Source organism: Myxocyprinus asiaticus, chromosome 2 (genome assembly GCF_019703515.2).
Source record: "Myxocyprinus asiaticus isolate MX2 ecotype Aquarium Trade chromosome 2, UBuf_Myxa_2, whole genome shotgun sequence".
Taxonomy (NCBI): Eukaryota; Metazoa; Chordata; class Actinopteri; order Cypriniformes; family Catostomidae; genus Myxocyprinus; species Myxocyprinus asiaticus.
In genome coordinates this window covers 67,369,028-67,391,781 of record NC_059345.1, presented here as the reverse complement: position 1 = coordinate 67,391,781, position 22,754 = coordinate 67,369,028, and the positions used below count along the sequence as shown (strand labels likewise).

The window sequence follows — 22,754 nt, the reverse complement described above, 5'->3', positions numbered from 1 at the left end:
CTGTTCGCTAAGTGGTGTTCTTCCCGACGCGAAGACTCCCAGAGATGTGCAGTTGGATTGGTGCTTTCCTACCTGCAGGAGAGGCTGGAGGAGCGGCTGTCCCCCTCCACCTTGAATTTGTATGTAGCTGCTATTTCGGCTCATCACGATGCAGTAGATGGTAAGTACTTGGGGAAGCATGACTTGATCATCAGGTTCCTGAGAGGCGCTAGGAGGTTGAATCCCTCCAGACCGTGCCTCATCCCCTCATGGGACCTCTCTGTAGTCCTTCGGGGTCTACAGGGAGCTCCTTTTGAGCCCTTGAAGTCAGCTGAGTTTAAGGCACTCTCTTTGAAGACTGCCCTCCTGACTGCACTCACTTCCATCAAAAGGGTGGGGACCTGCAGGCGTTCTCTGTCAGCAAATTGTGCCTAGAGTTCCGCTTGCGCATAGCGACTTTCCCCTCCCTTGAGGTGAAGATGTGCGCTCTTGACTCAGTCGTGTTCACAAAATGTGATCCCTGGATGACTTTCCTCCTTAGCCCTCTGGCAGCTGAGTTTGTGGAGAAACTCGCTGACCGGCCCAGTACGTGAGCTAATGAGACCCTGTACTGAGGTAGGTGCTCCACATGTGCTGGTTCCCCGAAGGCGACCCCATGTGATATCTTCCGCAAAATCGTTTCCCTGTCGGCAGACTGCGTCTTCCTTGAGCAGAGGCACCTCTGCCCCCGGTCATCATGCTCTGTAGAAACTCCTCCCCCTTCGGGTAGGACCTACCATGGGACCTCTCCACATGACATACTTCTGACAAGACTTGGTAAGACCATGTGACGTATTACACTCAAAATACCCCCCCCCCCTTTTTGGGCAGGGTGTGGTCTCCGTGGTGTCTTCCCCTTGGGAGGGACACCCCCGATGCAGACACTTATGGCTCCCAGTCAGTTAACAAATTCCACTCTTTTTGGGGAGAAAAAGAGAGGGAAAGAGGCCTCGGCTGGGTTAGCCTGTCCCTATAGTTGGGCAGTCGACTTGTTCCTGATGGACCGTTCGACACTCATAAGAGCGTTGGGGGAGGTTACATGACGGCCTGGTGCGCTGGCTATGAGGCACACAGCGGTCTGCCCATCAGACACCGCCAGTTCACGTTACACAGTTCAGATAGTTGTGGCGTTTTGTATAGGGACCTCTAGTTTCACTACATCGACACAACGTCAAGTGAGTGACAGATAGGGAACATCATGGTTACTTTCGTAACCTCCTTTCCCTGATGGAGGGAACGAGACGTTGTGTTCCTCTTGCCACAATGCTGAACTACCCGCTGAAATGGCCAGGACCTGGTCTCGGCTCCTCGCACAAAACCCGAATGAGTGGTTGCATACCAGCTCCTTTTATACCCATATGTCCGGGGGAATGGCATGCAAATTCCACTCGCCAATTCTCATTAGCCTTTTTTTTAAAAAGCAGAGGTGTTTGGGGCTCCCAAGAGTGACCCCTAGTGTCACTACATCAACACAACGTCTCGTTCCCTCCATCAGGGAATGGAGGTTACGAAAGTAACTATGACGTTTTATTCAGATATCTGATGGACTCAAGATGGCGCCGAGTATGGCTGCTGTGCTGTTATCTCCGACACTTTGCAGTTTTTTGTTTGTTTTGTTTACAGTTCTTATGTTTTTTGTCTTGGATGTTGTCTGCCTTATTGTATATGATAGACAAACACTTTTGGACATTGGTTCTGCAATTGCACACTGAAAACCGGACTTCAAATTCCTCAATGCCGACCCGCTGTTTACAAACACGCCAGCAGAGCCCTTTGTCTGGGCTGCCCGGCCGCGGAAATGCAGAAGGAAAAGGGGAAATAGAGCCAGCGTTCTCATCAGAGTAAGACGTCGTGCAAATCGACCCCCGCTACCCAGTATTCTTCTGGCAAATGTTCAATCTCTGGACAAAAAGCTCTGCGATCTGAGAGCGCAGATCTCTTTCCAATGAGAGACAAGGGACTGCTGCATTATCTACCTTACAGAAACTTGTTTGTCTGCGGAGATTCCAGACTCAGCCATTGAACCCGTGGGGTTCTCCATGCACCGCGCAGACAGAGCGAAAGACCTCTCAGGTAAAAGCAGAGGTGGTAGTATATGTTTTATGATCAACAATTCCTGGTGTGATCAGAGGAACGTACATTCTATCAAGTCTTTCTGCTGTCCTGATATGGAATTTCTCATGCTTCTGTGTCGACCATTCTGGCTACCGAGGGAATTCACAGCGGTCATTATCACTGCTGTGTACATCCCCCCAAAAGCCGACACAGACTGGGCACTCAAGAAACTGTATGGGAGTATAAGTGAGCAGGAAACCTCACATCCTGAGGCCATGTTCATTGTGACCGGGGACTTTAACAAAGCCAATTTCAAATCAATCGCACCAAAATACCACCAACATATCAGTTTCAACACATGAGGGGACCAGGTTTTGGACCATTGCTATTCTCCCTTCCGGGATGGCTACAAATCCCTCCCCCGCCCACCATTTGGCAAATCAGACCACTCTTCCGTTCTCCTTCTGCTCGCTTACAGGCAGAAACTGAAACAGGAAGCACCCACCCTCAGAATGATCCAGTGCTGGTCGGACCAATCAGATTCTACGCTACAAGACTGTTGATCACGCGGACTGGGAGATGTTCTGGTCCCTCTGTGATGACGACATCGAGGTTTATGCTGACAGAGTAACGTGTTTCATCAGGAAGTTCGTAGAGGACGTTGTTCCGACCAAAAAAATATGGATCTACCCCAACCGGAAACCATGGGTTAATAGCGATGTTCGCACGGCACTTAATGCGCGGACCTCCGCTTTTAATTCCGGGAACGTGGAGGAGCATAAACAAGCCAGTTATGCCCTCCGCAAAACTATCAGAGCAGCCAAACGCCAGTACAGGGACAAGATTGAAGGACAGTTCAACACCACCGACTCTAGAAGCATGTGGCAGGGAATTAATATCATCACAGACTACAAAGGGAATAAAAACTCCACTGTGAACACTGCTGCCTTTCTCCTGGATGAGCTAAATACTTTTTATGCTCGTTTCGAGGGAAATAACACTGCCCTCGCGGAGAGAGCTCCCGCAGCCGAAGCTACAGAGGTTAGTTCACTCTCCGTCTCTGTAGCAGATGTAACCCTATCCTTCCGATGGGTGAATATCCCGTCGGCATTCTGGGCCGCATCATCAGAGCATGCACGAACCAACTGGCTGGTGTTTTTACAGACATTTTCAACCTTTCCCTCTCCTTGTCTGTAGTCCCCACATGCTTCAAAACGTCCACCATTGTGCCTGTACCAAAGCAATCCAAAATCACTTGCTTAAATGACTGGCGTCCTGTTGCTCTGACCCCCATCATCAGCAAATGCTTTGAGAGGCTAATCAGAGATTACATCTGCTCTATGCTGCCTGCCTCATTGGACCCATTGCAGTTTGTTTACCGCAACAACCGCTCCACTGTTGATGCCATTGCATCTACACTACACACTGCTCTCTCCCATCTGGAAAAATGGAACACTTATGTGAGAATGCTGTTTGTAGACTACAGCTCAGCATGCAATACCATAGTGCCCTCTAAGCTTGATGTGAAACTCCGGGCTCCGGGCTTAAACAGCTCATTGTGCAGCCGGATCCTGGACTTCCTGTCAAGCAGATGCCAGGTGGTTAGAATGGGCAGCAACATCTCCTCATCACTGACCCTCAACACTGGAGCCCCGCAGGGCTGTGTTCTCAGCCCACTCCTGTATTCCCTGTACACACATGACTGTGTGGCAACACACAGCTCCAATGCCATCATTAAGTTTGCTGATGATACGACAGTGGTAGGTTTGATCACTGACAATGATGAAACAGCCTACAGAGAGGAGGTGCACACTCTGACATGCTGGTGTCAGGAGCACAACCTCTCCCTCAGCATCAGCAAGACCAAGGAGCTTGTGGTGGACTTCAGGAGAAAAGACAGAGAACACAGCCCCATCACCATCAATGGAGCACCGGTGGAGAGAGTCAGCAGCTTTAAGTTCCTCAGTGTCCACATCACAGAGGAACTCACATGGTCCATCCACACTGAGGCCGTTGTGAAGAAGGCTCATCAGCGCCTCTTCTTCCTGAGACGACTGAGGAAGTTTGGAATGAACCACCATATCCTCACACGGTTCAACACCAGCACTGTAGAGAGCATCCTGACTGGCTGCATCACTGCCTGGTACGGCAATAGCACTGCCCACAACCGCAAAGCCCTAAGTGTGGTGCGATCTGCCAGACACATCATTGGAGGTGAGCTTCCCTCCCTCCAGGACATATATACCAAGTGGTGTGTGAAAAAAGCTTGGAGGATCATCAGAGACTCCAGCCACCCGAGCCATGGGCTGCTCTCACTGCTACCATCAGGCAGGCGGTATCGCAGCATCAGGACTCTCACCAGCTGACTCCATGACAGCTTCTTCTCCCAAGCAATCAGACTTTTGAACTCTTGATCTCTCACGATCAATATACATTAGCACTGCACTTTATTAATCTTATTATCTCACACTGGACTGTCATAAATTATATTTTCTCTTAACAACACACTGGCAACTGACTATCAACTGACAGCCTGAATGTCAATACAGTACAATACAACCTACTGTATGTTTTATATATACTTTATATACTATTTTTATTGTATGTGTATTCTATATTATGTGTATTCTATATTGTGTGTATTGTATACTGTACATTGTATATTATTATTGTGTTGTGTAATTATGTGTATATTAGATATGTAAATTGTGTTGTGTAAATCTGATGTCTATTGTAAATTGGTGTATGTCTCACTGTCACGACTGCTATGTTGCTCAGAACTGCACCCAAGAATTTCACCTACTGTTGAACTTGTGCATATGGTTGTGTGACAGTAAAAGTTATTTGATTTTTGATTTAATTTGATATCATTGAACATATGCCTACAGTCTACGGCAATCCATTTTGCAGTTGAGTTTGTGTTCATCAGTCTGTCCTGTTCTCACATGTCGCGTTCTGTTGTTGGTCTATAAATTCACTGGTTTTCAGAATCATAAACACCATTTTTTTATGTTGGTTTTTTACATTTTATTTTATTTATTTTTTTAAGTTGAAACTGTGAAATTGCATCTCAAATTGCATTCTGTAGTGCTTCGTTCAGCTGTTAAGTATGTGTTCCTGGTGTTGTTCTGCGGCTGCACTGCTTGTGAGGTTTGTTAAGGCGCGCTGATTGCCCCCTGTTGATGCAGTTCATAAAAAACAAAGTTACATGTACTTCAAGCTTGAAAAATACATACTTTTACTTCGGAATTGAAGTACGGGTCATGTGGCATGATCAATTGCGTAATTTTTTTTTTACATATTATTTTTTATATAATCACAATAAATTAATCATTATTATTTAATATAATTGTGATTATTATTATTATTATTATTATTAAAATAACAACTTTGCATTAATAGAAATATTATTATAAATTATAATAATATTAATATAACTTATTTTATTATCATTATTATTATATATACACACTGGCGGCCAAAAGTTTGGAATAATTTACAGATTTTGCTGTTTCAGAAGGAAATTGGTACTTTAATTCACCAAAGTGATATTCAACTGATCACAAAGTATAGTCAGGACATTACTGATGTAAAAAATTTGTAAAGCACCATCACTATTTGAAAAAAGTCATTTTTGATCAAATCTAGACAGTAGCCATCACTCCAGCACCTTATCCTTGAGTAATCAAGCTAAATTGATAATTTGGTACTAGAAAATCACTTGCCCTTATCAAACACAGTTGAAAGCTATTGGTTCATTAAATGAAGCTTAACATTGTCTTTGTGTTTGTTTTTGAGTTGCCACAGTATGCAATAGACTGGCATGTCTTAAGGTCAATATTAGGTCAAAAATGGCAAAAAAGAAACAGCTTTCTCTAGAAACTCATCAGTCAATCATTGTTTTGAGGAATGAAGGCTATACAATGCTTGAACTTGCCAAAAAACTGAAGATTTCATACAAAGGTGTACACTACAGTCTTCAAACACAAAGAACAACTGTCTATAACAAGGACAGAAAGAGATGTGGAAGGCCAGATGTACAACTAAACAAGAGGATAAGTACATCAGAGTCTCTAGTTTGAGAAATAGACACCTCACATGTCCTCAGCTGACAGCTTCATTGAATTCTACCCGCTCAACACCAGTTTCATGTACAACAGTAAAGAGAAGACTCAGGGGTGCAGGACTTATGGGAAGAATTGCAAAGAAAAAGCCACTTTTGAAACAGAAAAACAAAAAGAAAAGGTTGGAGTGGGCAAAGAAACACAGACATTGGACAACAGATAACTGGAAAAGAGTGTTATGGATCTTAACCCCATTGAGCTTTTGTGGGATCAGCTAGACTGTAAGGTGTGTGAGAAGTGCCCGACAAGACAGACACATCTATGGCAAGTGCTACAGGAAGTGTGGGGTGAAATGTCATCTGAGTATCTGGACAAACTGACAGCTAGAATAACAAGGATCTGCAAAGCTGTCATTGCTGCACGTGGAGGATTTTTTGATGAGAACTCTTTGTAGTTTAAGAAGTTCTGAAAAAAAAAAAAAAAAAACAAATCAAATTGTAACAATAATTTTTCACATTATTAATGTCCTGACTATACATTGTGTCACAGTCTGTCTCCCTCATGTTTTCCTAAGGACTCTTATTTTGAAGTTTTCCCCCTGACTACATTTCCCAGAATTCACAGCCCTCATCACTTCCGTCTGTTCCCTATCATCCTCACCTGTCCTCCATTCCATCATCTGCTCTTGTTTGTATAAATAACCTCCTGTTTTGTTCATCCATGGTCAGTCTTTAAAGTGTTATGTTATTATGTTTAGTGTTATTGTTTTGTTCCACTCCAGCATTTATGATTAAAAGACTTAAAGTATCTACTCCCGCTCCTCTTCCTCTCCACGACCCAGCGTTACACATTGTGATCAGTTGAATGCCACTTTGGTGAATAAAAGTACCAATTTCTTTCCATAGGAGCAAAATCTGTACATTATTCCAAACTTTTGGCCCCCAGTGTATATATTACTATAATAATAGCAATATTGTAATATGCAGTTATTTTTTATAAAATAAAATTAAAAAAAAATATTTAAAACTATTTATCTCAAAGTCTAATAATTTATCTCATAAGTGGCCAGTTCTTATAAATAATACTGTAAAAAGTGGTTACTTGCATTTGATACATTTAGATTCCTTTTTTTTTTTTTTTTTTTTTTTATCTAACCGTTCAAAATTATTTTTGTTGATGAAGCCTGATGTAGTAATTTAGTCATGCCAAATTTAAATAACAAAACCAGTTCATTTAGATGTTACAACATGAGGCAAATTGTTCAGGTTACCTGACAAAACGTTATTTTTTTTTCAGTGTAAGCTGCAATGTGGACCTGACTTTGCTATGAGAGTGTAGATTTGAACCTAAAACTAGTTTCCAGCCAGATCTTTCTGCACAGAGCAAACCCTCTTTGGAAACACATTCACTACCGCTGGTATTGTTATGCCATCAAATTATCCGTACGACAGCGGTTATTCCGCGTTAAAGTGCCGCAGTCCATGCGTGCGGGTCTCGTCATCCGCGGAAACGCCTGCTGTTCTCTGTAATGTAATTTAGCTGCGAGTCTTTCGCACTTAATTAGCATTTAGATAATAGCAGACACTTGGCATTTTAATTATGGCTGGCCTTTGAGCATCGAATGTACACCACGAGCTGTACTTTTAACTCAACTGCAGCATTGAAAGAAAAGTTTTCAGAGCAGAACAGCGTCCGAAGGGATGGAGATACATTTGATAAATTGCTTTACAAGAGAGAGAGAGAGAGGCAGAGAGAGGGAAGGTCCCTTAGGTAGATTACACAATATTGTGACACAACCAGGATGCAAGAATAACCATGCGTGCGTGCCCCTGTGTGTTTGTGTGTGTAATGTGTAACAGTAATGTGTATCCACAAAAGAGATACAAATCCAACCTACTTTTCCTATACTATATGCAAATACTGTATAACAGAGTTCACTTCCATGATCATAATAATGCAGGGCAGCTAAATTTTGCTGCACTTGATGTGGCTCATAGAAGATTAAAAGCAGGAGGCAGCTGAAATTACTTCAATGATTGTGGTTCAAAAGGTAACATATGTCACATGCCACATTTTCTTCATCGTCTTTGGGCACCCAAACTTCTGCATTCGGTAACAGTATGTTGAAAGTTCTGCAGCTAAAATCAGTCAGTACTTAAAGAAATTCAAATCACTGCACCAGCTGAAGATGGAAGTGTTGTTGAGCTGAAATATCCACAGGGTGGCACAAAAAGCAACAACAGGAATGCATATTTTTAACTTTAGCCCCTAATCCAAACCCCAATCTTACGTCAAAATGTCACTTTAGAGCAAAAATGGAACCTCTTTATCACACTTACCATCAGTAGAGATAGAGAGAAATGTATCTGCGCTGAAATAATGCATAAATGTCTCTGAAATCGACCCCAAAATTTCAGCCTTATTACTGAGTACATGTACATTCTAAAGCAGCATGTTGATATCCCGTGTGATCATGTTGTTTCATGATTAGATAGCTATCTGATCAGTTAAAACATATGTAATGTAATGTTTGTTAATTTATGTGTGATTTCTGAGTCACTTCTGCCTGAAGTTCAGACTCAAAATTCAACTGCTGTGTGGTCACAGGTGTGTGTGTGTGAGTGTATCAGCAATTTTACAACAGCTTTCAAGTTTATTTTTAATGCACGTGTTTCATAATGTGAAGCTGTTTTGCACTGATGTCAGATTTATTATACATTTATTATGAATAATCGTATATTTTAAGTCTGAAATCAATATTTGGTGGAATAATCCTGATTTTCAATCACAGCTTTCATGTGTCTTGGCATGCTCTCTACCAGTCTTTCACATTGCTGTTGGGTGATTTTATGCCACTCCTGGTGCAAGAATTCAAGCAGCTCGGCTTTGTTTGATGGCTTGTGGCCATCCATCTTCCTCTTGATCACATTCCAGAGGTTTTCAATGGGGTTCAGGTCTGGAGATTGGGCTGGCCATGACAGGGTCTTGATCCGGTGGTCCTCCATCCACACCTTGATTGACCTGGCTGTGTGGCATGGAGCATTGTCCTGCTGGAAAAACCAATCCTCAGAGTTGGGGAACATTGTCAGAGCAGAAGAAAGCAAGTTTTCTTCCAGGATAACCTTGTTCATGGCTTGATTCATGCATCCTTCACAAAGACGAATCTACCCAATTCCAGCCTTGCTGAAGCACCCCCAGATCATCACCAATCCTCCACCAAATTTCACAGTGGGTGCGAGACACTGTGGCTTGAAGGCCTCTCCAGGTCTCCGTCTAACCATCAGATGACCAGGGGGAGGATCGGTGATGAGATATATATATATATATATTAGACATGTGCACAAGTAATCGACTAATTGAGTACTTGTTCTGCTCCAGCTAGTCTTGAATATCACCAATTAATTTTTCTTTGCACATTTTGTGTATTCTGTTCAGTAAAACTCTTTTATACATCCATCTTTTAAGTAGTATCAGTGTCATCATAAATTACAATAGCGGCATATATTATGGCCGTGTATAACGTGTAAGCATGTTAAGCCATGAATGCAGAATAAAAACATGACAAATAACATTATCTACTGCATATACAGTGCCTTGCAAAAGTATTCAGACCCCTGACCAGTTCCCTCATATTACTGAATTACAAATTGTACACCTGAGATTTCATTCTGATTGATATTTTATTTGAAAACACTGAAACTCAAAATCAGTTATTGTAAGGTGACATTGTTTTTTTGTTGGGAAATATTTTTATGAAATAAAAAAACTGAAATATCTTGCTTGCATAAGTATTCAACCCCCACACATTAATATTTGGTCGAGCCACCTTTTGCTGCAATAACTGCATTAAGTCTTTTGGGGTACATATGTAGCAGCTTTGCACACAGTGATGAAGTGATTTTGGCCCATTCTTCTCAGCAGATTTGCTTCAGGTTGTTCAGGTTGGTTGGGTGATGCTTGTGGACTGCAATTTTCAAATAGTGCTACAGATTCTCAATAGGATTGAGATCAGGACATTGACTGGGTCACTGTTGGACATTTATCTTTTTGTTTTTGAGCCACTCCAATGTTGCTTTGGATCATTGTCCTGCTGAAAGGTGAATTTCCTCCCATGCTTCAGTTTTTTAGCGGACGAAGCAGGTTCTCTTGCAGTATTTCCCTATATTTTGCTCCATCCATTCTTCCTTCAATTCTAACAAGATGCCCAGTCCATGCTGATGAGAAGCATCCCCACAGCATGATGCTGCCACCACCATACTTCACTGTAGGGTAATTCACTTGAGACCTAGGAAGTGTTAGGTTTGCGCCACACATAGCGCTTTGAGTTTTGGCCAAAAAGCTCTATCTTGGTCTCATCTGACCACAAAACTTTCTCCCACATCTCAGCTGGGTCACTCACATGCTTTCTGGCAAACTCCAGACATGCTTTCAGATGGTACTTTTTGAGTAATGGCTTCTTTCTCGCCACCCTCCCATACAGGTCAGCGTTATGCAGTGCTCTTGATATGGTTGACTGGTGCACCATTACTCCACTCCCAGCCACAGAACTCTGTAGCTCCTTCAAAGTGATTGTTGGCCTCTCTGTGTCTTCTCTCACAAGTCTCCTTGTTGTTAGAGCGCTGGGTTTTGAGGGATGGCCTTTTCTTGGCAGAGCCTGGATGGTGTGGTGCAGCTTCCACTTCCTGATTATTGATCCAACTGTGCTCACTGGGATATCCAAACATTTGGATATTATTTTGTACCCTTTCCATAATCTATGCATTTTTATTACTTTATATCTAACTTCTGTGGAATGCTCTTTGGTCTTCATTTTCCTGCCAATGATCCTTCAACAATGGGTTTTTTATCCAGAAAATGTGATTGCAACTGTAATGATTCACAGAGATAATATGAGATAATTGGTCAAGGGTCTGAATACTTTTGCAAGGCACTGTATATTACTTTAAATCATCATCGAGTGGTTAAAACAGCCTTTCAGTGATCTCATGTAAGTTCTACTCATAGAATGAGGCATAAAGTCATTGATAACACATTTTAAAGTCACATCAGTTAAGGTTTTACCTGTAGTCTTGTGCATCCTCATAATTGAATGCTTCTCTAAACCCTTCCCCGAGTGGTGTGACCCATGTTTGAATGTTTGCAAACAGTGTACCATTGCCCAGCTGTTTCAAACTTGTTTTTGGCTCTTAGCGAAGAACTTTGCCGTGAATATAATGGTACCTTAATGCTGTTGTTAGTTATATTATACTCTATTCCTCAGTTGTAATGTAATAGTAATCCACTCTGAGTGGTCATGGAGTGATGCTGCCTATCGGAGGTGCTATCTGAAATATTCCATGAGTATTTCACTCACGTTCAAATGTTTTGTTGTTGGACAGAAATCATGGAGGACCAAACTGTTCTCTCCTCTGCCCTGTTAAAAGTTTATGTCTCTCATCCCAACTCGGAAACTTGTGTATCAGGTAGGTGACCTGAGCATGTTTCATTACTCCGTCTACGGCTGAAACGATTAGTCGACGTTATCGACAATGTCGACAAAAAAACTTTGTCTACAAAACTTTTCGTTGTGGAATAATCGTTTGATCTCATTTAACGTAACATGAGATCACATTAAACTCTAATGATGACACGTGAGAGCAGCACTGCAGTTCACGACTGACTGAGAAGAGGAAGAATTCCACAGATTTCTCTAAACTTTCCAAACAGCTTCAGATGATGTAGAAAGGTGAGAGAGGGTAGTCTTCACCCCATTATACACTGCAACTAAATACATTTTTGATTTGTTTTTGTTTTGGCTTGTTTTCCAATATAAATATCTAAAACTCCTTTAAAACAATGTACATTTACTTTAGCAGCTATACTGCAGAAGAAAAATTTTTTATCTGAGAATGTTGAATATAATATTAAAAATACAAATATTTTAAAATATCTAAAAATCCTTTAATAAAGATGCATTCACCTGAGAAGCAGCATATAAGATATTTAGATCTTGAATATAAGTATATTTTGTCTTTATTGCACTTGCAGAAGTGTAACCAAGTGAAAAAGTACACTTATATATAAAATACACTTATATTTAAGATACATTCTCTTAAAGCAAGTCTAAATATCTTATATGTTGCTTCTCAAGTAAATGCATCTTGTTTTAATGATTTTTAGACAGTTTTAAATGGAAAACAAGACAAAAACACTTGATAACAATAGGATTTTTTGCTGTGAATTTCTTTACTAAATTAAACTTAATAAAAAGTATTTTTTCCCTTTAATTCAGTGAATGTCATTTAGAGGTATTTTTAAAAGATGATTTTGTCCTCTTTATTGTTAGTAAGCACATTTAATACAAACTTTTAAGTGGGGCACAAGCTGAATAATCAGTTAAGAGCTAATGATTAATCGTTGCAATAATTGCTGAATAGTCAAATAATTGTTATAATAATCATTAGATTAATCGATTATCAAAATAATCATTAGTTGCAGCCCTAACTCCGTCGGTCGCAACTCTCAGTTTAACTCTATTTCTCAGCTATAGTGTAGTAATCTGAGCGATCATTGAGTGAGAGACAATTTCGGATGAAAAATGTGCACACTAACTGATGACACAGATTGTCAACATCAGCTCAACTCACTCATAGCACACACAAGACAGTCCTTTGCTGCTCTTACACATTAGTTTGGAATGTCACAAACACAAGCATAGTACGCTCATGTACTTGTACTGGTGCTCATAAAAATGTTCGATACCAAAAACTGATACTATCTGATGTACGAATGGCATTCCATAAACATTTAGTGTACATATTAAAATCATGTTATGTCCTAGTGTGATTATTAAACCGCAAAGGCTTTGATTTAATGAGATAAATATGTAGTTTGCATGTGCTGCACACTTCAAAGGGAATGTGTGGAGCCGTTGTTGTGTCCCCTTACAAAAAATCTAGAGTTCTGGCAAACTTGCCACAAATTTGCCACTTTTATTTTCACATGCAAATGAGCTTGTGATTCGCCGCAAATGTTTGCAGCTAGTGGCAAAACTGTGATCAAACAATGGACAATTTACCGAAAGTTTGCTGCAAAGCTCATTTGCATGTGAAAATAATCACATGCAAATGCTTTTTTCTTTATAGAAGCAGTTCTAAATAAAAAATTGTTTATTGTAATTTACTTATTTATTTTTCATCTGTGTAGGTTGTGAGAGTGCTGCAGGAGCGTTGTGCGTGTGTGTGTGTGTGTGTGTGTGTTCATTGATTAATTTATTGGTTGTTGTTTAGCCCCCTAAATAATTTTTTTTTAAAAAAGATGGCTTTTAAATGTAATGTTAAATGGCTAAAATAAATGTAACAAAAATATGGGTTAAGTGAACACAAGTAGGCTATATTGTTATACATACTGTGATATAAAATGATTCTTACCGAAATGTACATTTTGGTCAATAATGTCAATACATATATAAAAACATATATATATAGATACACATAGACCGTCACAGAAGAGGTGTTTATTTCTACAATAAATGAATGAATTGACTCCATTTGATTTTCAATTCTGTTTCACTCTCTGTGTATCAATGTCAGACAGATGAGTAGCAAGAAAAGAAAAGAGTGTGATTTACAAATCGTCTGCCAATGTGGGCGACATGCGGTATTACTTATCTGTCAGATTTCTAGTCAGAGTGTTTGTTCATAGAGAAACAGCGGCTTTGTGTGTGTGCTTGTGTGTGTTTGTGTGATGAACAAAGAATCGGCCTTCACTCATCAAGAAAAGAGAAAATCACATAATAAATCTCTCTGTCTCTGAGCAAAAGCATTGAGACACGAGACTTTGAATAGCTGAAATCTGAACTATTAATTAATTGTGCAAATATTACACACACTGTCGCATTCATTAATATGTCGGTTTGGAGTTGAAATCATAGAAAGAGGACTGATGGTATCGTGGACGGAAATAGAAAGCGTGGCACTGCCTGTTGTGTGTGACATCACTCTGCGGGCGCCGGGCACATGCCAACTCTGACTTCCGTATGTGAGTGTGTGTGGCAGGAACAGAACAGGCCATTTTCTGTGTTTGTATTGTGGAAATAAAGAAGTTTGATTGATGAACACTATATTTCAGCACTATTGAAAGAGATTGAATAACACATGAAGAATGTTTTGATAAATTACATAAATGTTATGAATGTAATACTACTAATAAATACTACTAGTCTATTAAATTTACTACTACAACTAAATATACTATAAATAAAAAAATGCTATTTTACACAGAAATAGTATTTCACATATTTTAATATTGTTTTTTTATTATAAAAGTGCCATAAAGTTAAAGCAGACGTTCAAGAACCGTTAACTAGAGATTGACCGATGTTGTTTTTCTGAGCGATACAACGGGATTCATTTTAAGTGTCTGACAACCAATATACAAAACAAATTACATATTATTTTTATTACCATATTTTCCAGAATTTAAATCACATTTTTTTTTCATCATCTGAAAGGTCATGCAACTCAATGTCCGCAGCCACTTTATACGTAATATATGTTGGCCGGTCATTGCACACCAAAACTACACACAAACAGATCAAAAAAGGGATGTGGGGGGTCTGGGTAGCTCAGCGAATGTTGACGTTGACTACCACCCCTGGAGTCGCGAGTTCGAATCCAGGGCGTGCTGAGTGACTCCAACCAGGTCTCCTAAGCAACCAAATTTGCCCGGTTGCTAGGGAAGGTAGAGTCACATGGGGTAACCTCCTCGTGGTCGCTATAATGTGGTTCTCGCTCTCGGTGGGGCATGTGGTGAGTTGTGCGTGGATGCTGCGGAGAATAGCATGAGCCTCCACACGCACTAGGTCTCTGCAGTAACGCGCTCAACAAGTCACGTGATAAGATGCGCAGATTGACGGTCTCAGACGCGGAGGCAACTGAGATTCATCCTCCACCACCCGGATTGAGGCAAGTCACTACGCCACCACGAGGACTTAGAGCACATTGAGAATTGGGCATTCCAAATTGGGGAGAAAAAAGGGGAGAAAATAAAAAAGAGATGTGGTAGTGGATAATTAGTGCATAGCAAAGAGGGTTGCAAATTTCAGAAATATGGTTTTGGTACTCTCAGACCAAAAGCTGTTTATTTGTATACAGCAACAGATGTGGCTTTTCTGTCGATTATTTTCATGAAACATGAAAAACTGTTAAACACAATTACTTAAAGCAAATGCTACCAATTAAAACAAGGTCAAATACTGCATGAAACGATGCGTATATCCTGAGGTCATCTTTACGGAGCGTGTTTAGACATGTTGAGTGGCTGAAGATAAGTCGGGCGGCTGTTTCTGGGTCCTAGTTCATGCCGTATACAACCTCTCTCAATTTAATGTACAAGTTAATTACAGTTAATTCATATACGAGTTATACACCCACCAACGTGAGGCGCTTCCCTCGTGTCCTTGTAGTTCCCGATGTGGCGTTTGATCCATGTTAATCCAAAACTGCGTTTTTGTCATTTTAACCCCCCTTACCCAAACCCCATCCCTAAAATAGAGCTCGACCTAATGTGGTGGGAAAGGCCGATAACCGATTAATTGGCTGATAGTCTTTAAAATTGATTTATAGAATATAAAAAAAATATGTATATATTTTGGGCAAAGACAAAGTGTTTTTTGTTCAACCAAAAGAAAGACTTACCTGTGTGTGTTTTTTGTTTTGTTTTTCTCAACATTGCGATTTTATTTCAGGAACTGCTTTTTGACACCATAATAATAAATCAATGTGCAATAAAATCAAAGTGCTTTATGAATATATTATATTTATGGACAGGTTTTTTTGTATTTTTTCTGCGATATGGTCGCAACATTACTTTAAAAAAAAAAAAAAATTATGAATGTTTGCTATGGAAAAGTTTGAGTAATTTATGCAAACAACAAACTAAATAAGTCATTTATTTAACCATTGAAGAGATGCTGTTTATCAGTAGATCCGATATTAAAGAACCAATAACTGATTATTGTGAATATCTGTAAAAAATATAAATCAAATTTTAACATTGATTTATATATATATATATATATATATATATATATATATATATATTTTTTTTTTTTTGTCAGATAACCAATGTATCTGTAAAGTCGTAACTTCATTTTCATCTATGTTTTGGTCCATGTCTAACTGTTATACTATGCAATGAATGGTTCGAAATTTATCTAAACAAATGCTATGTAAAAGGTTCAGCGATTTATGCTAACAACATATTTAGTAAGTTACTAAACCACTCAGGAGACGGTATTTAGCTGTATATTCGATATATTGAAGAACTGATAACCGGTTAATCAGAAAAGTGTGAATATTTTGTAAAAAAAAAAAAACGTACTGGTCCAAACATTCAGTTCAGGTATTTTTTTATTATTGTTTTAAATAGATGCAGTTATTTATTTGTCTGTGTAAGTTGTGAGAGTGTTGCAGGAGCATTGTGTGTGTTCATTGATTGATTCATCATTGGTTATTGTTTTTTTGTCTCTGTAGGTTGTGAGCACGTTGCAGGAACGTGTGCTGGCACACTTGTAACATCATGCCTGTTCCAAGCGTCCGTGTAGCGTTCCCCTCCGTTCCACAGTCTCTGCTGCTGCTTGCTGCCACCGTCCTGCTCGCCAACGCTGAGTGTAAGTGTCACCTTTAACTACACACTTATACGCTTGTCTCATTTGTATCTCACTCTGTCTCTCTAATCTGCAGACTGACTCATATTTCACCCCAAAATCATAAGAAATAAGTAATGACTTTTTGCATAAAGAAACAGACTGATCACACTGTAAATTGCTTTGTGTTTACCGAAATTTGAACCACTGCCCCCAGTGGCTGAAGCTGGAAGTGTTGTTGAACAGTTTCTTGGTGAAATGTCCACAAGGTGGCACCAAAAACGAGCTGCATTTTTAGTTGTTAATTTAAAACAGTCAACAGTAATGCATATTTTATTAACTGTACGCTCTAACACAAACCCTTAACCCTAAAACTGTCAGTGGAGTAAAAATGTCATTTTAGTGTGAAAATGCAGCCTCTGAATCACACTCATCATTGTTTCTGTGAACTCAGTCAGTTCCTGGTTTACACGGGACCACAACCCATGTCTCAGTGATTGCTCATGCAGTCAGTAGCACTAGAGGGAAATGTATTTGTGCTTGATTTAATGCAAAAACATCTGATAGGGGATGGTGCAAAACAGACCTCACACATCATACACCGGTAGTGGACATAGATGTTGGCTGAAAACGTTGAACAGATATTGCCTGCAAATTTACTAACAAATCTACAATGATCAGAAGGAAGTAAGCAATGCACAGGTGATAAATATTTGATATACCATATATCACATATTAAAGATAATCTTTCCATTAGTGTTTAGTTTCATCTGGTCGTTGTGTAACATGATTGTTCCTCTGTCATGAATTTGATGTTTAATTTGTGCTCTTATTGTTAGAATAGCTATATTTGCATATGGCTGCCAGGCAGGGTGAAATTTGCATTTCGTATAGCCACTATAACATCAAACATCTTTGTGTTTAATTTGCATGTATGCTAATGTCATTTAAATGAAGGCCTGGCTGTCCACTCTGTGCGCACACACACAGTTTAGTGCATGGTCTGTTTCTAATTTAGAATGATCTATGATCATAAGACTGAGTTTATATGTGTTAAATATATATATATACCTTCAAATGTGGTTATGTGATATTTGATGGTGTTTAATTTCAGTGCATCTGTAGGTTTTGCTGTGCTTGTAAAATCCCGTCAGCTCGTTTGCAGCTTCAGGCTTTAATTAGTGGTGCGCTGTTCCAGAGCTGATGACAAAATGACAGAAATAATCATGAACTACCGCACAGTGTGAGAGGGAGTTCTGTTCCAAAACCTAGTGAGCTGCCTAAATAGGAAGCATAAACGTGAACGCTATCATTCTGCCTTTGTAGATACGTTCCCTTGGCAGCACTGCATGTAGCATGTAGTTGGAGTACGCAGTCCCAGAATCCCACAAAAATGATCCAAGAAGATGGACAAGTCAACAGATTTCATTCAAAACTGAATAAAGAAGATAAATATAGATGAAAATGTACTGTTTTACTCGATGTGCGCTGTGTGTATTGATGCTCATAAGAATGTTGCATTGTTAGCTTAGCAACATGCTACGTCACACTTGAAAATTGAAATCCAACGTCTCTTTTGTGCTTCATGTGAGGAGCGATTTATTTTTGCTGTGAGGAGTTGCTGTAGAGCATACCAAATCTGTTACTTCAGTTCCATTTCGGTTCGGATGTTGCCTTCTAAGGTAGCTTCCTACGTAGACATCAAGTAATTATGTCAGTAATTATTAAATAAAATCGGTGCTAGCAGTATATGTAAATCTAGTACTCACAAACGCTTATTAGATTCAGTGTTGGGTTAAGGCCCCGATATTCTTCCGAAGTTCTTCTTTGTTCTTCGTTCAAGGCTAAAAAGAAGTTCTAAATGGCCGAGCAACAGTATATTGTTTCCGAACATTTAGACACCGGTCACACCGCTGTGGGAGGCGTTTAGAAGTACATTTAAATATGATGATGCTTGGAAAAACCTTAACTAATGTGACATTAAAATGTGTTATCAATGACTTTATGCCCCATTCTATGAGTAGAATACAAATGAGGTCAGTAAAAGAAGCGGTTTTAACCACTCGATGATGCTTTAAAGTAATATATAGGCAGTAAAAAATGTTTCATTTTTCTTGTTTACATTGTGAATTCATGATGGCATAATATACACCGATTACACTCTGTTATTGTAATTTATGATGACACTGATACTACTGCAAAGATAGGTGTTAATATTGTCAAGAAGAGTGTTAATATTCAGAATAAAGACAAAAGAATGGTGATTGAGCCAGATGTTACTCTGGGCAGATGTGTGAATGGCTTTCGCTGCAAATGGCACATGAGTGAATGGGCACTTGAGAGTATGTGGGTAGAACTGATTCCTTTTGTAGACTAATTAAACAAACAAAAACGCATGCTGGTGTGTTCATGTTGAATACTGACTGAACAATGTAAACAAAATAGTAGGTGGAGCTTCAGGTCACACCTACCGAAGACTTGAACCAATGGCAACGGTTAGAAGTTTTCCTAAAAGTTCGCCCAGACGAGCTGTTACGAACCACCGAAACAAATGCAATAACACCTTCTTTTTGGCCAGATTTGGTTCTAAATGACGTCACACTCCTTTGATTTCGTATTAAGTATATCTGGGCCTTAAGTAACTCAAAAAAGTAATTCTCTACAAATGACTAATTATTACTCTAAAGATTTACTGCTTTTAGAAAAAAGTAATCACTTTACTAATTACGTTACTTTCTAAATTATTTTTCTCAGAAAACCTTTTGTTTTTCTATTCAACAAATTCAAAATAATTGCTGCATCCAAATATCCATACTTCTCTAGTATGTACTATGCCAAAAACAGTATGCCAATGGAGTATTATGTCCGAATCCACAGTATTCATGAAGCAGTAAGGGAGAAGTACCCGGATGACCTACTATTTCTGATGAGATTCTGAGGTGCGGACTGACTGGACACTTAATGATCTCATAATCCCTCGGGAGCTGAGGCGATGTCATGTTCAAAACACTGGATTTAAAAGAACGCGGTGAATCGCGAGGCAGACAACTCTTCTCAAGATAATTGTTCCTTGTGCTTAAATGGTGCTTGTTTAACAAAACCAGAGCAGATAGTTTTTGCGGTTGTTGTTCTTACATCATATATTCGGGTCACGAAACGATGCCCACGTCCCGGATGAAGTATGTCTGAAATCTGTTCATACTACTCACATGCATACCTGAAAGATCGTACTGTTTAACCAGCAGATAAGTGTGTCCTTCATTAAATACAGTACATACTGTGACAGCACATGGTTTCGGATGCAGCAAATTTCCTCCTTGTTCATTGATTTGTTAGGGGGCGCACACCCTTCAGCGGAGTTGAGATCCATGTGCAGTTTTTAACCCTCTGGGGTTGACGGACGCGCCGGCGCGTCCTGCTGGATTTTTTCCTCATAACAACAAAACCTTGTGCTTTTGTAAAATAAAGAAAATAAACAGGCTGCACTTTCAGCTGTCTCTGTCTCCGCGAGCATCTTTCTGAAACACGTCACAAAAATCAGGTGTAAATGTGTAAAATGTGCTGTAAATATGCCCATATTAGTAAATCAGCATATTAGAATGATTTCTGAAGGATCATGTGACACTGAAGACTGCAGTAATGATGCTGAAAATTTAGCTTTGATCACAGGAATAAATTGCATTTTACAATATATTCAAATAGAAAACAGTTATTTTAAATTGTACAAATATTTCACAATATCACTGTTTTTGCTGTATTTTGGATCAAATAAATGCAGCCTTGGTGAGCAGAAGAGACTTCTTTTAAAAACATTAAAAAAATCTTACAGATCTAAAACTTTTAAATGGTAGTGTAGGTCTAAAATTTTAAGTAAAGTCTTTATGTAAAGAAAATGTATAGTCAGATTACTTCTTTTAACTTTGATTTTTGATTTTGTGAATAAGCTACAAACAATACATTCAATCATTAAGTCTCCTCACATTCATTCTCTCTCAGGGAGAGGGGTCTTTGTCTCAGGTGTGAATTACATCAATATTCATGATCATCCACGCCTCCTCGCATATGGCCTTTCTAACACTAAAAGTGTCTTACAAAAGTTAAATAACTATATTGTTTTGTATGAATGAGTGATCAGGATGGTTTTCACATCATTTTTGTAGCAAAAACTCTAGGCTACAAGATCCAGTCCTCAAAAGTCTTGTGAACAAATGTTTAGTATGTGTTATATGGCCTTATTTCAGTGACTTAATTTTTTTGTTTTTCCAAAAACCATGCATAAACGTTATTTTCTCAAAAATACAAACATGTACATACATGTTGTTCACATATTATTGTAGCTCAGTTTGTGCTGAATACAGTGTTATCAGACTTTATCCATTAATATGTTTTTAAGCAACTGAAAAAAGCACAAATGTCAAGGCATGTCAAAACTTCTCCAGGGCCCAAAACACCCTCAGACCCCAGAGGGTTAATAACAATAAACGTAGTAATACAGACAGGCAGGGGTCAAACACCAGCAACAGTAATATCCAAGGCAATCCAGAGAGTAGTTGATCAACAGACAAGAGGTCAGGGCAGGCGGCAGACAATCACAGGTTATATCCACGTAAACAAAGCAGTAACAGTAGGCAGGCAGCAACGGGTCAAAACAGGGTAAACAGTCCAGGATCGTACACAGGCATGGAGCAGGCTGAGGCATGGCTGTGACATGGCGTGGAGCAGACTCAGATGTTGCTGACTCGCAAGCTGGAACCAGGATTGTGAGAGGAGGATCCTTTGTGGCGAGTGTGTCGAGTACTAGCCTCACATATACCTCCCACGTGTAGTCTCCAGAGTCTGGCAGTTCCCTCCACTGGTGTGCTGTGAGTCCGATCCGGTATATGGATCAGAGAGCAGCATCATCAAAACCAGTGTGAGGGCAGCAACGGTGGAAAAGAAATGGGAGTACTCCCTTATTGATAAGTCCGCCTGGCTTAGTTGAACAAAGAACGCTGCTAGATCCATGGTGCGGTGAATTGTTCTAGATGAGGCCGGGTGTGCTGCTGGGTTCGATGAAGGAGTTGAGACCTTGGTGGTTAGTTGAAAAAAGCAGCTGGATTGGTTTGTGGCAAAGTCTTCTGTAATGATGAGTCAACGGAGTTGAGATCCATGTGTAGTTTTTAATAACAATAAATATATTAATACAGACAGGCAGGGGTCAAACACCAGCAACAGTAATATCCAAGGCAATCCAGAGAGTAGTCGATAAACAGACAAGAGGTCAGGGCAGGCGGCAGACAATCAGAGGTTATATCCACGTAAACAAAGCAGTAACAGTAGGCAGGCAGCAATGGGTCAAAACAGGGTAAACAGTCCAGGATCGTACACAGGCAAGGTAGTAACACAGGTAATGCTCAGAAATGTCAGCCAGGGCAAAACGAGACTTCGCAAAGAGAGAGAGTGAGAGTGAGTCTTAAATAGCTGAATTAATGAGAAACAGGTGAGCAGGTAATCAGTGCCAGGTACGGGGATTATGGGAAATGGAGTCCAGAGAGTTCAAGTCAATACCTGGGTGGTGGAGCCCTCTGGTGGTGAGCGGGAGGAACTGCAGAGGCGTGATTCGTAACAACAGTACATAGAGTACACAAACTGTTTCATAGTTTCATATTCGCCATACCTCACCCACTGCATCGTTCTTAACTGCTGAATCAAGTTTGTTGTCTTACAACATTATGCCAGCACTCCTGATGGCATTACAGAGCTGCTGATGTCTTAAAGGAGCCACACGTCTTTGCGACATGGGCAAATGAATTATGCGATCGGCCAAATTACAGATTGAATCATAGGATGTGAATATCGGCCAATACCGATCAGTGGATGATCAATTGGAGCATCCCTATTGTAAATGTATTCTACATATAGAATATTAGAAATAGGTGTAACCCAAGTAATTAAAAGTTATTAAGTTATTATTGAAAATCAGTAACTGTAATCTGATTACAAGAATTTGA

General features: G+C 39.8%; 1 protein-coding gene across 12 annotated transcripts in view; it reads left to right on the top strand.

Annotated features, from left to right (window-relative positions):
- LOC127454472 (receptor-type tyrosine-protein phosphatase delta-like) overlaps window positions 1-22,754 on the top strand; it is a 590,598-nt gene that overhangs the window by 373,755 nt on the left and 194,089 nt on the right. For all 12 annotated transcript variants that reach the window (XM_051721784.1, XM_051721752.1, XM_051721766.1 and 9 more), the window contains exon 8: window positions 16,652-16,788. In XM_051721784.1, the coding sequence (XP_051577744.1) occupies window positions 16,698-16,788 (91 nt within the window). In that variant the 5' untranslated portion in view covers window positions 16,652-16,697. The remainder of the gene's footprint in view (window positions 1-16,651; window positions 16,789-22,754) is intronic.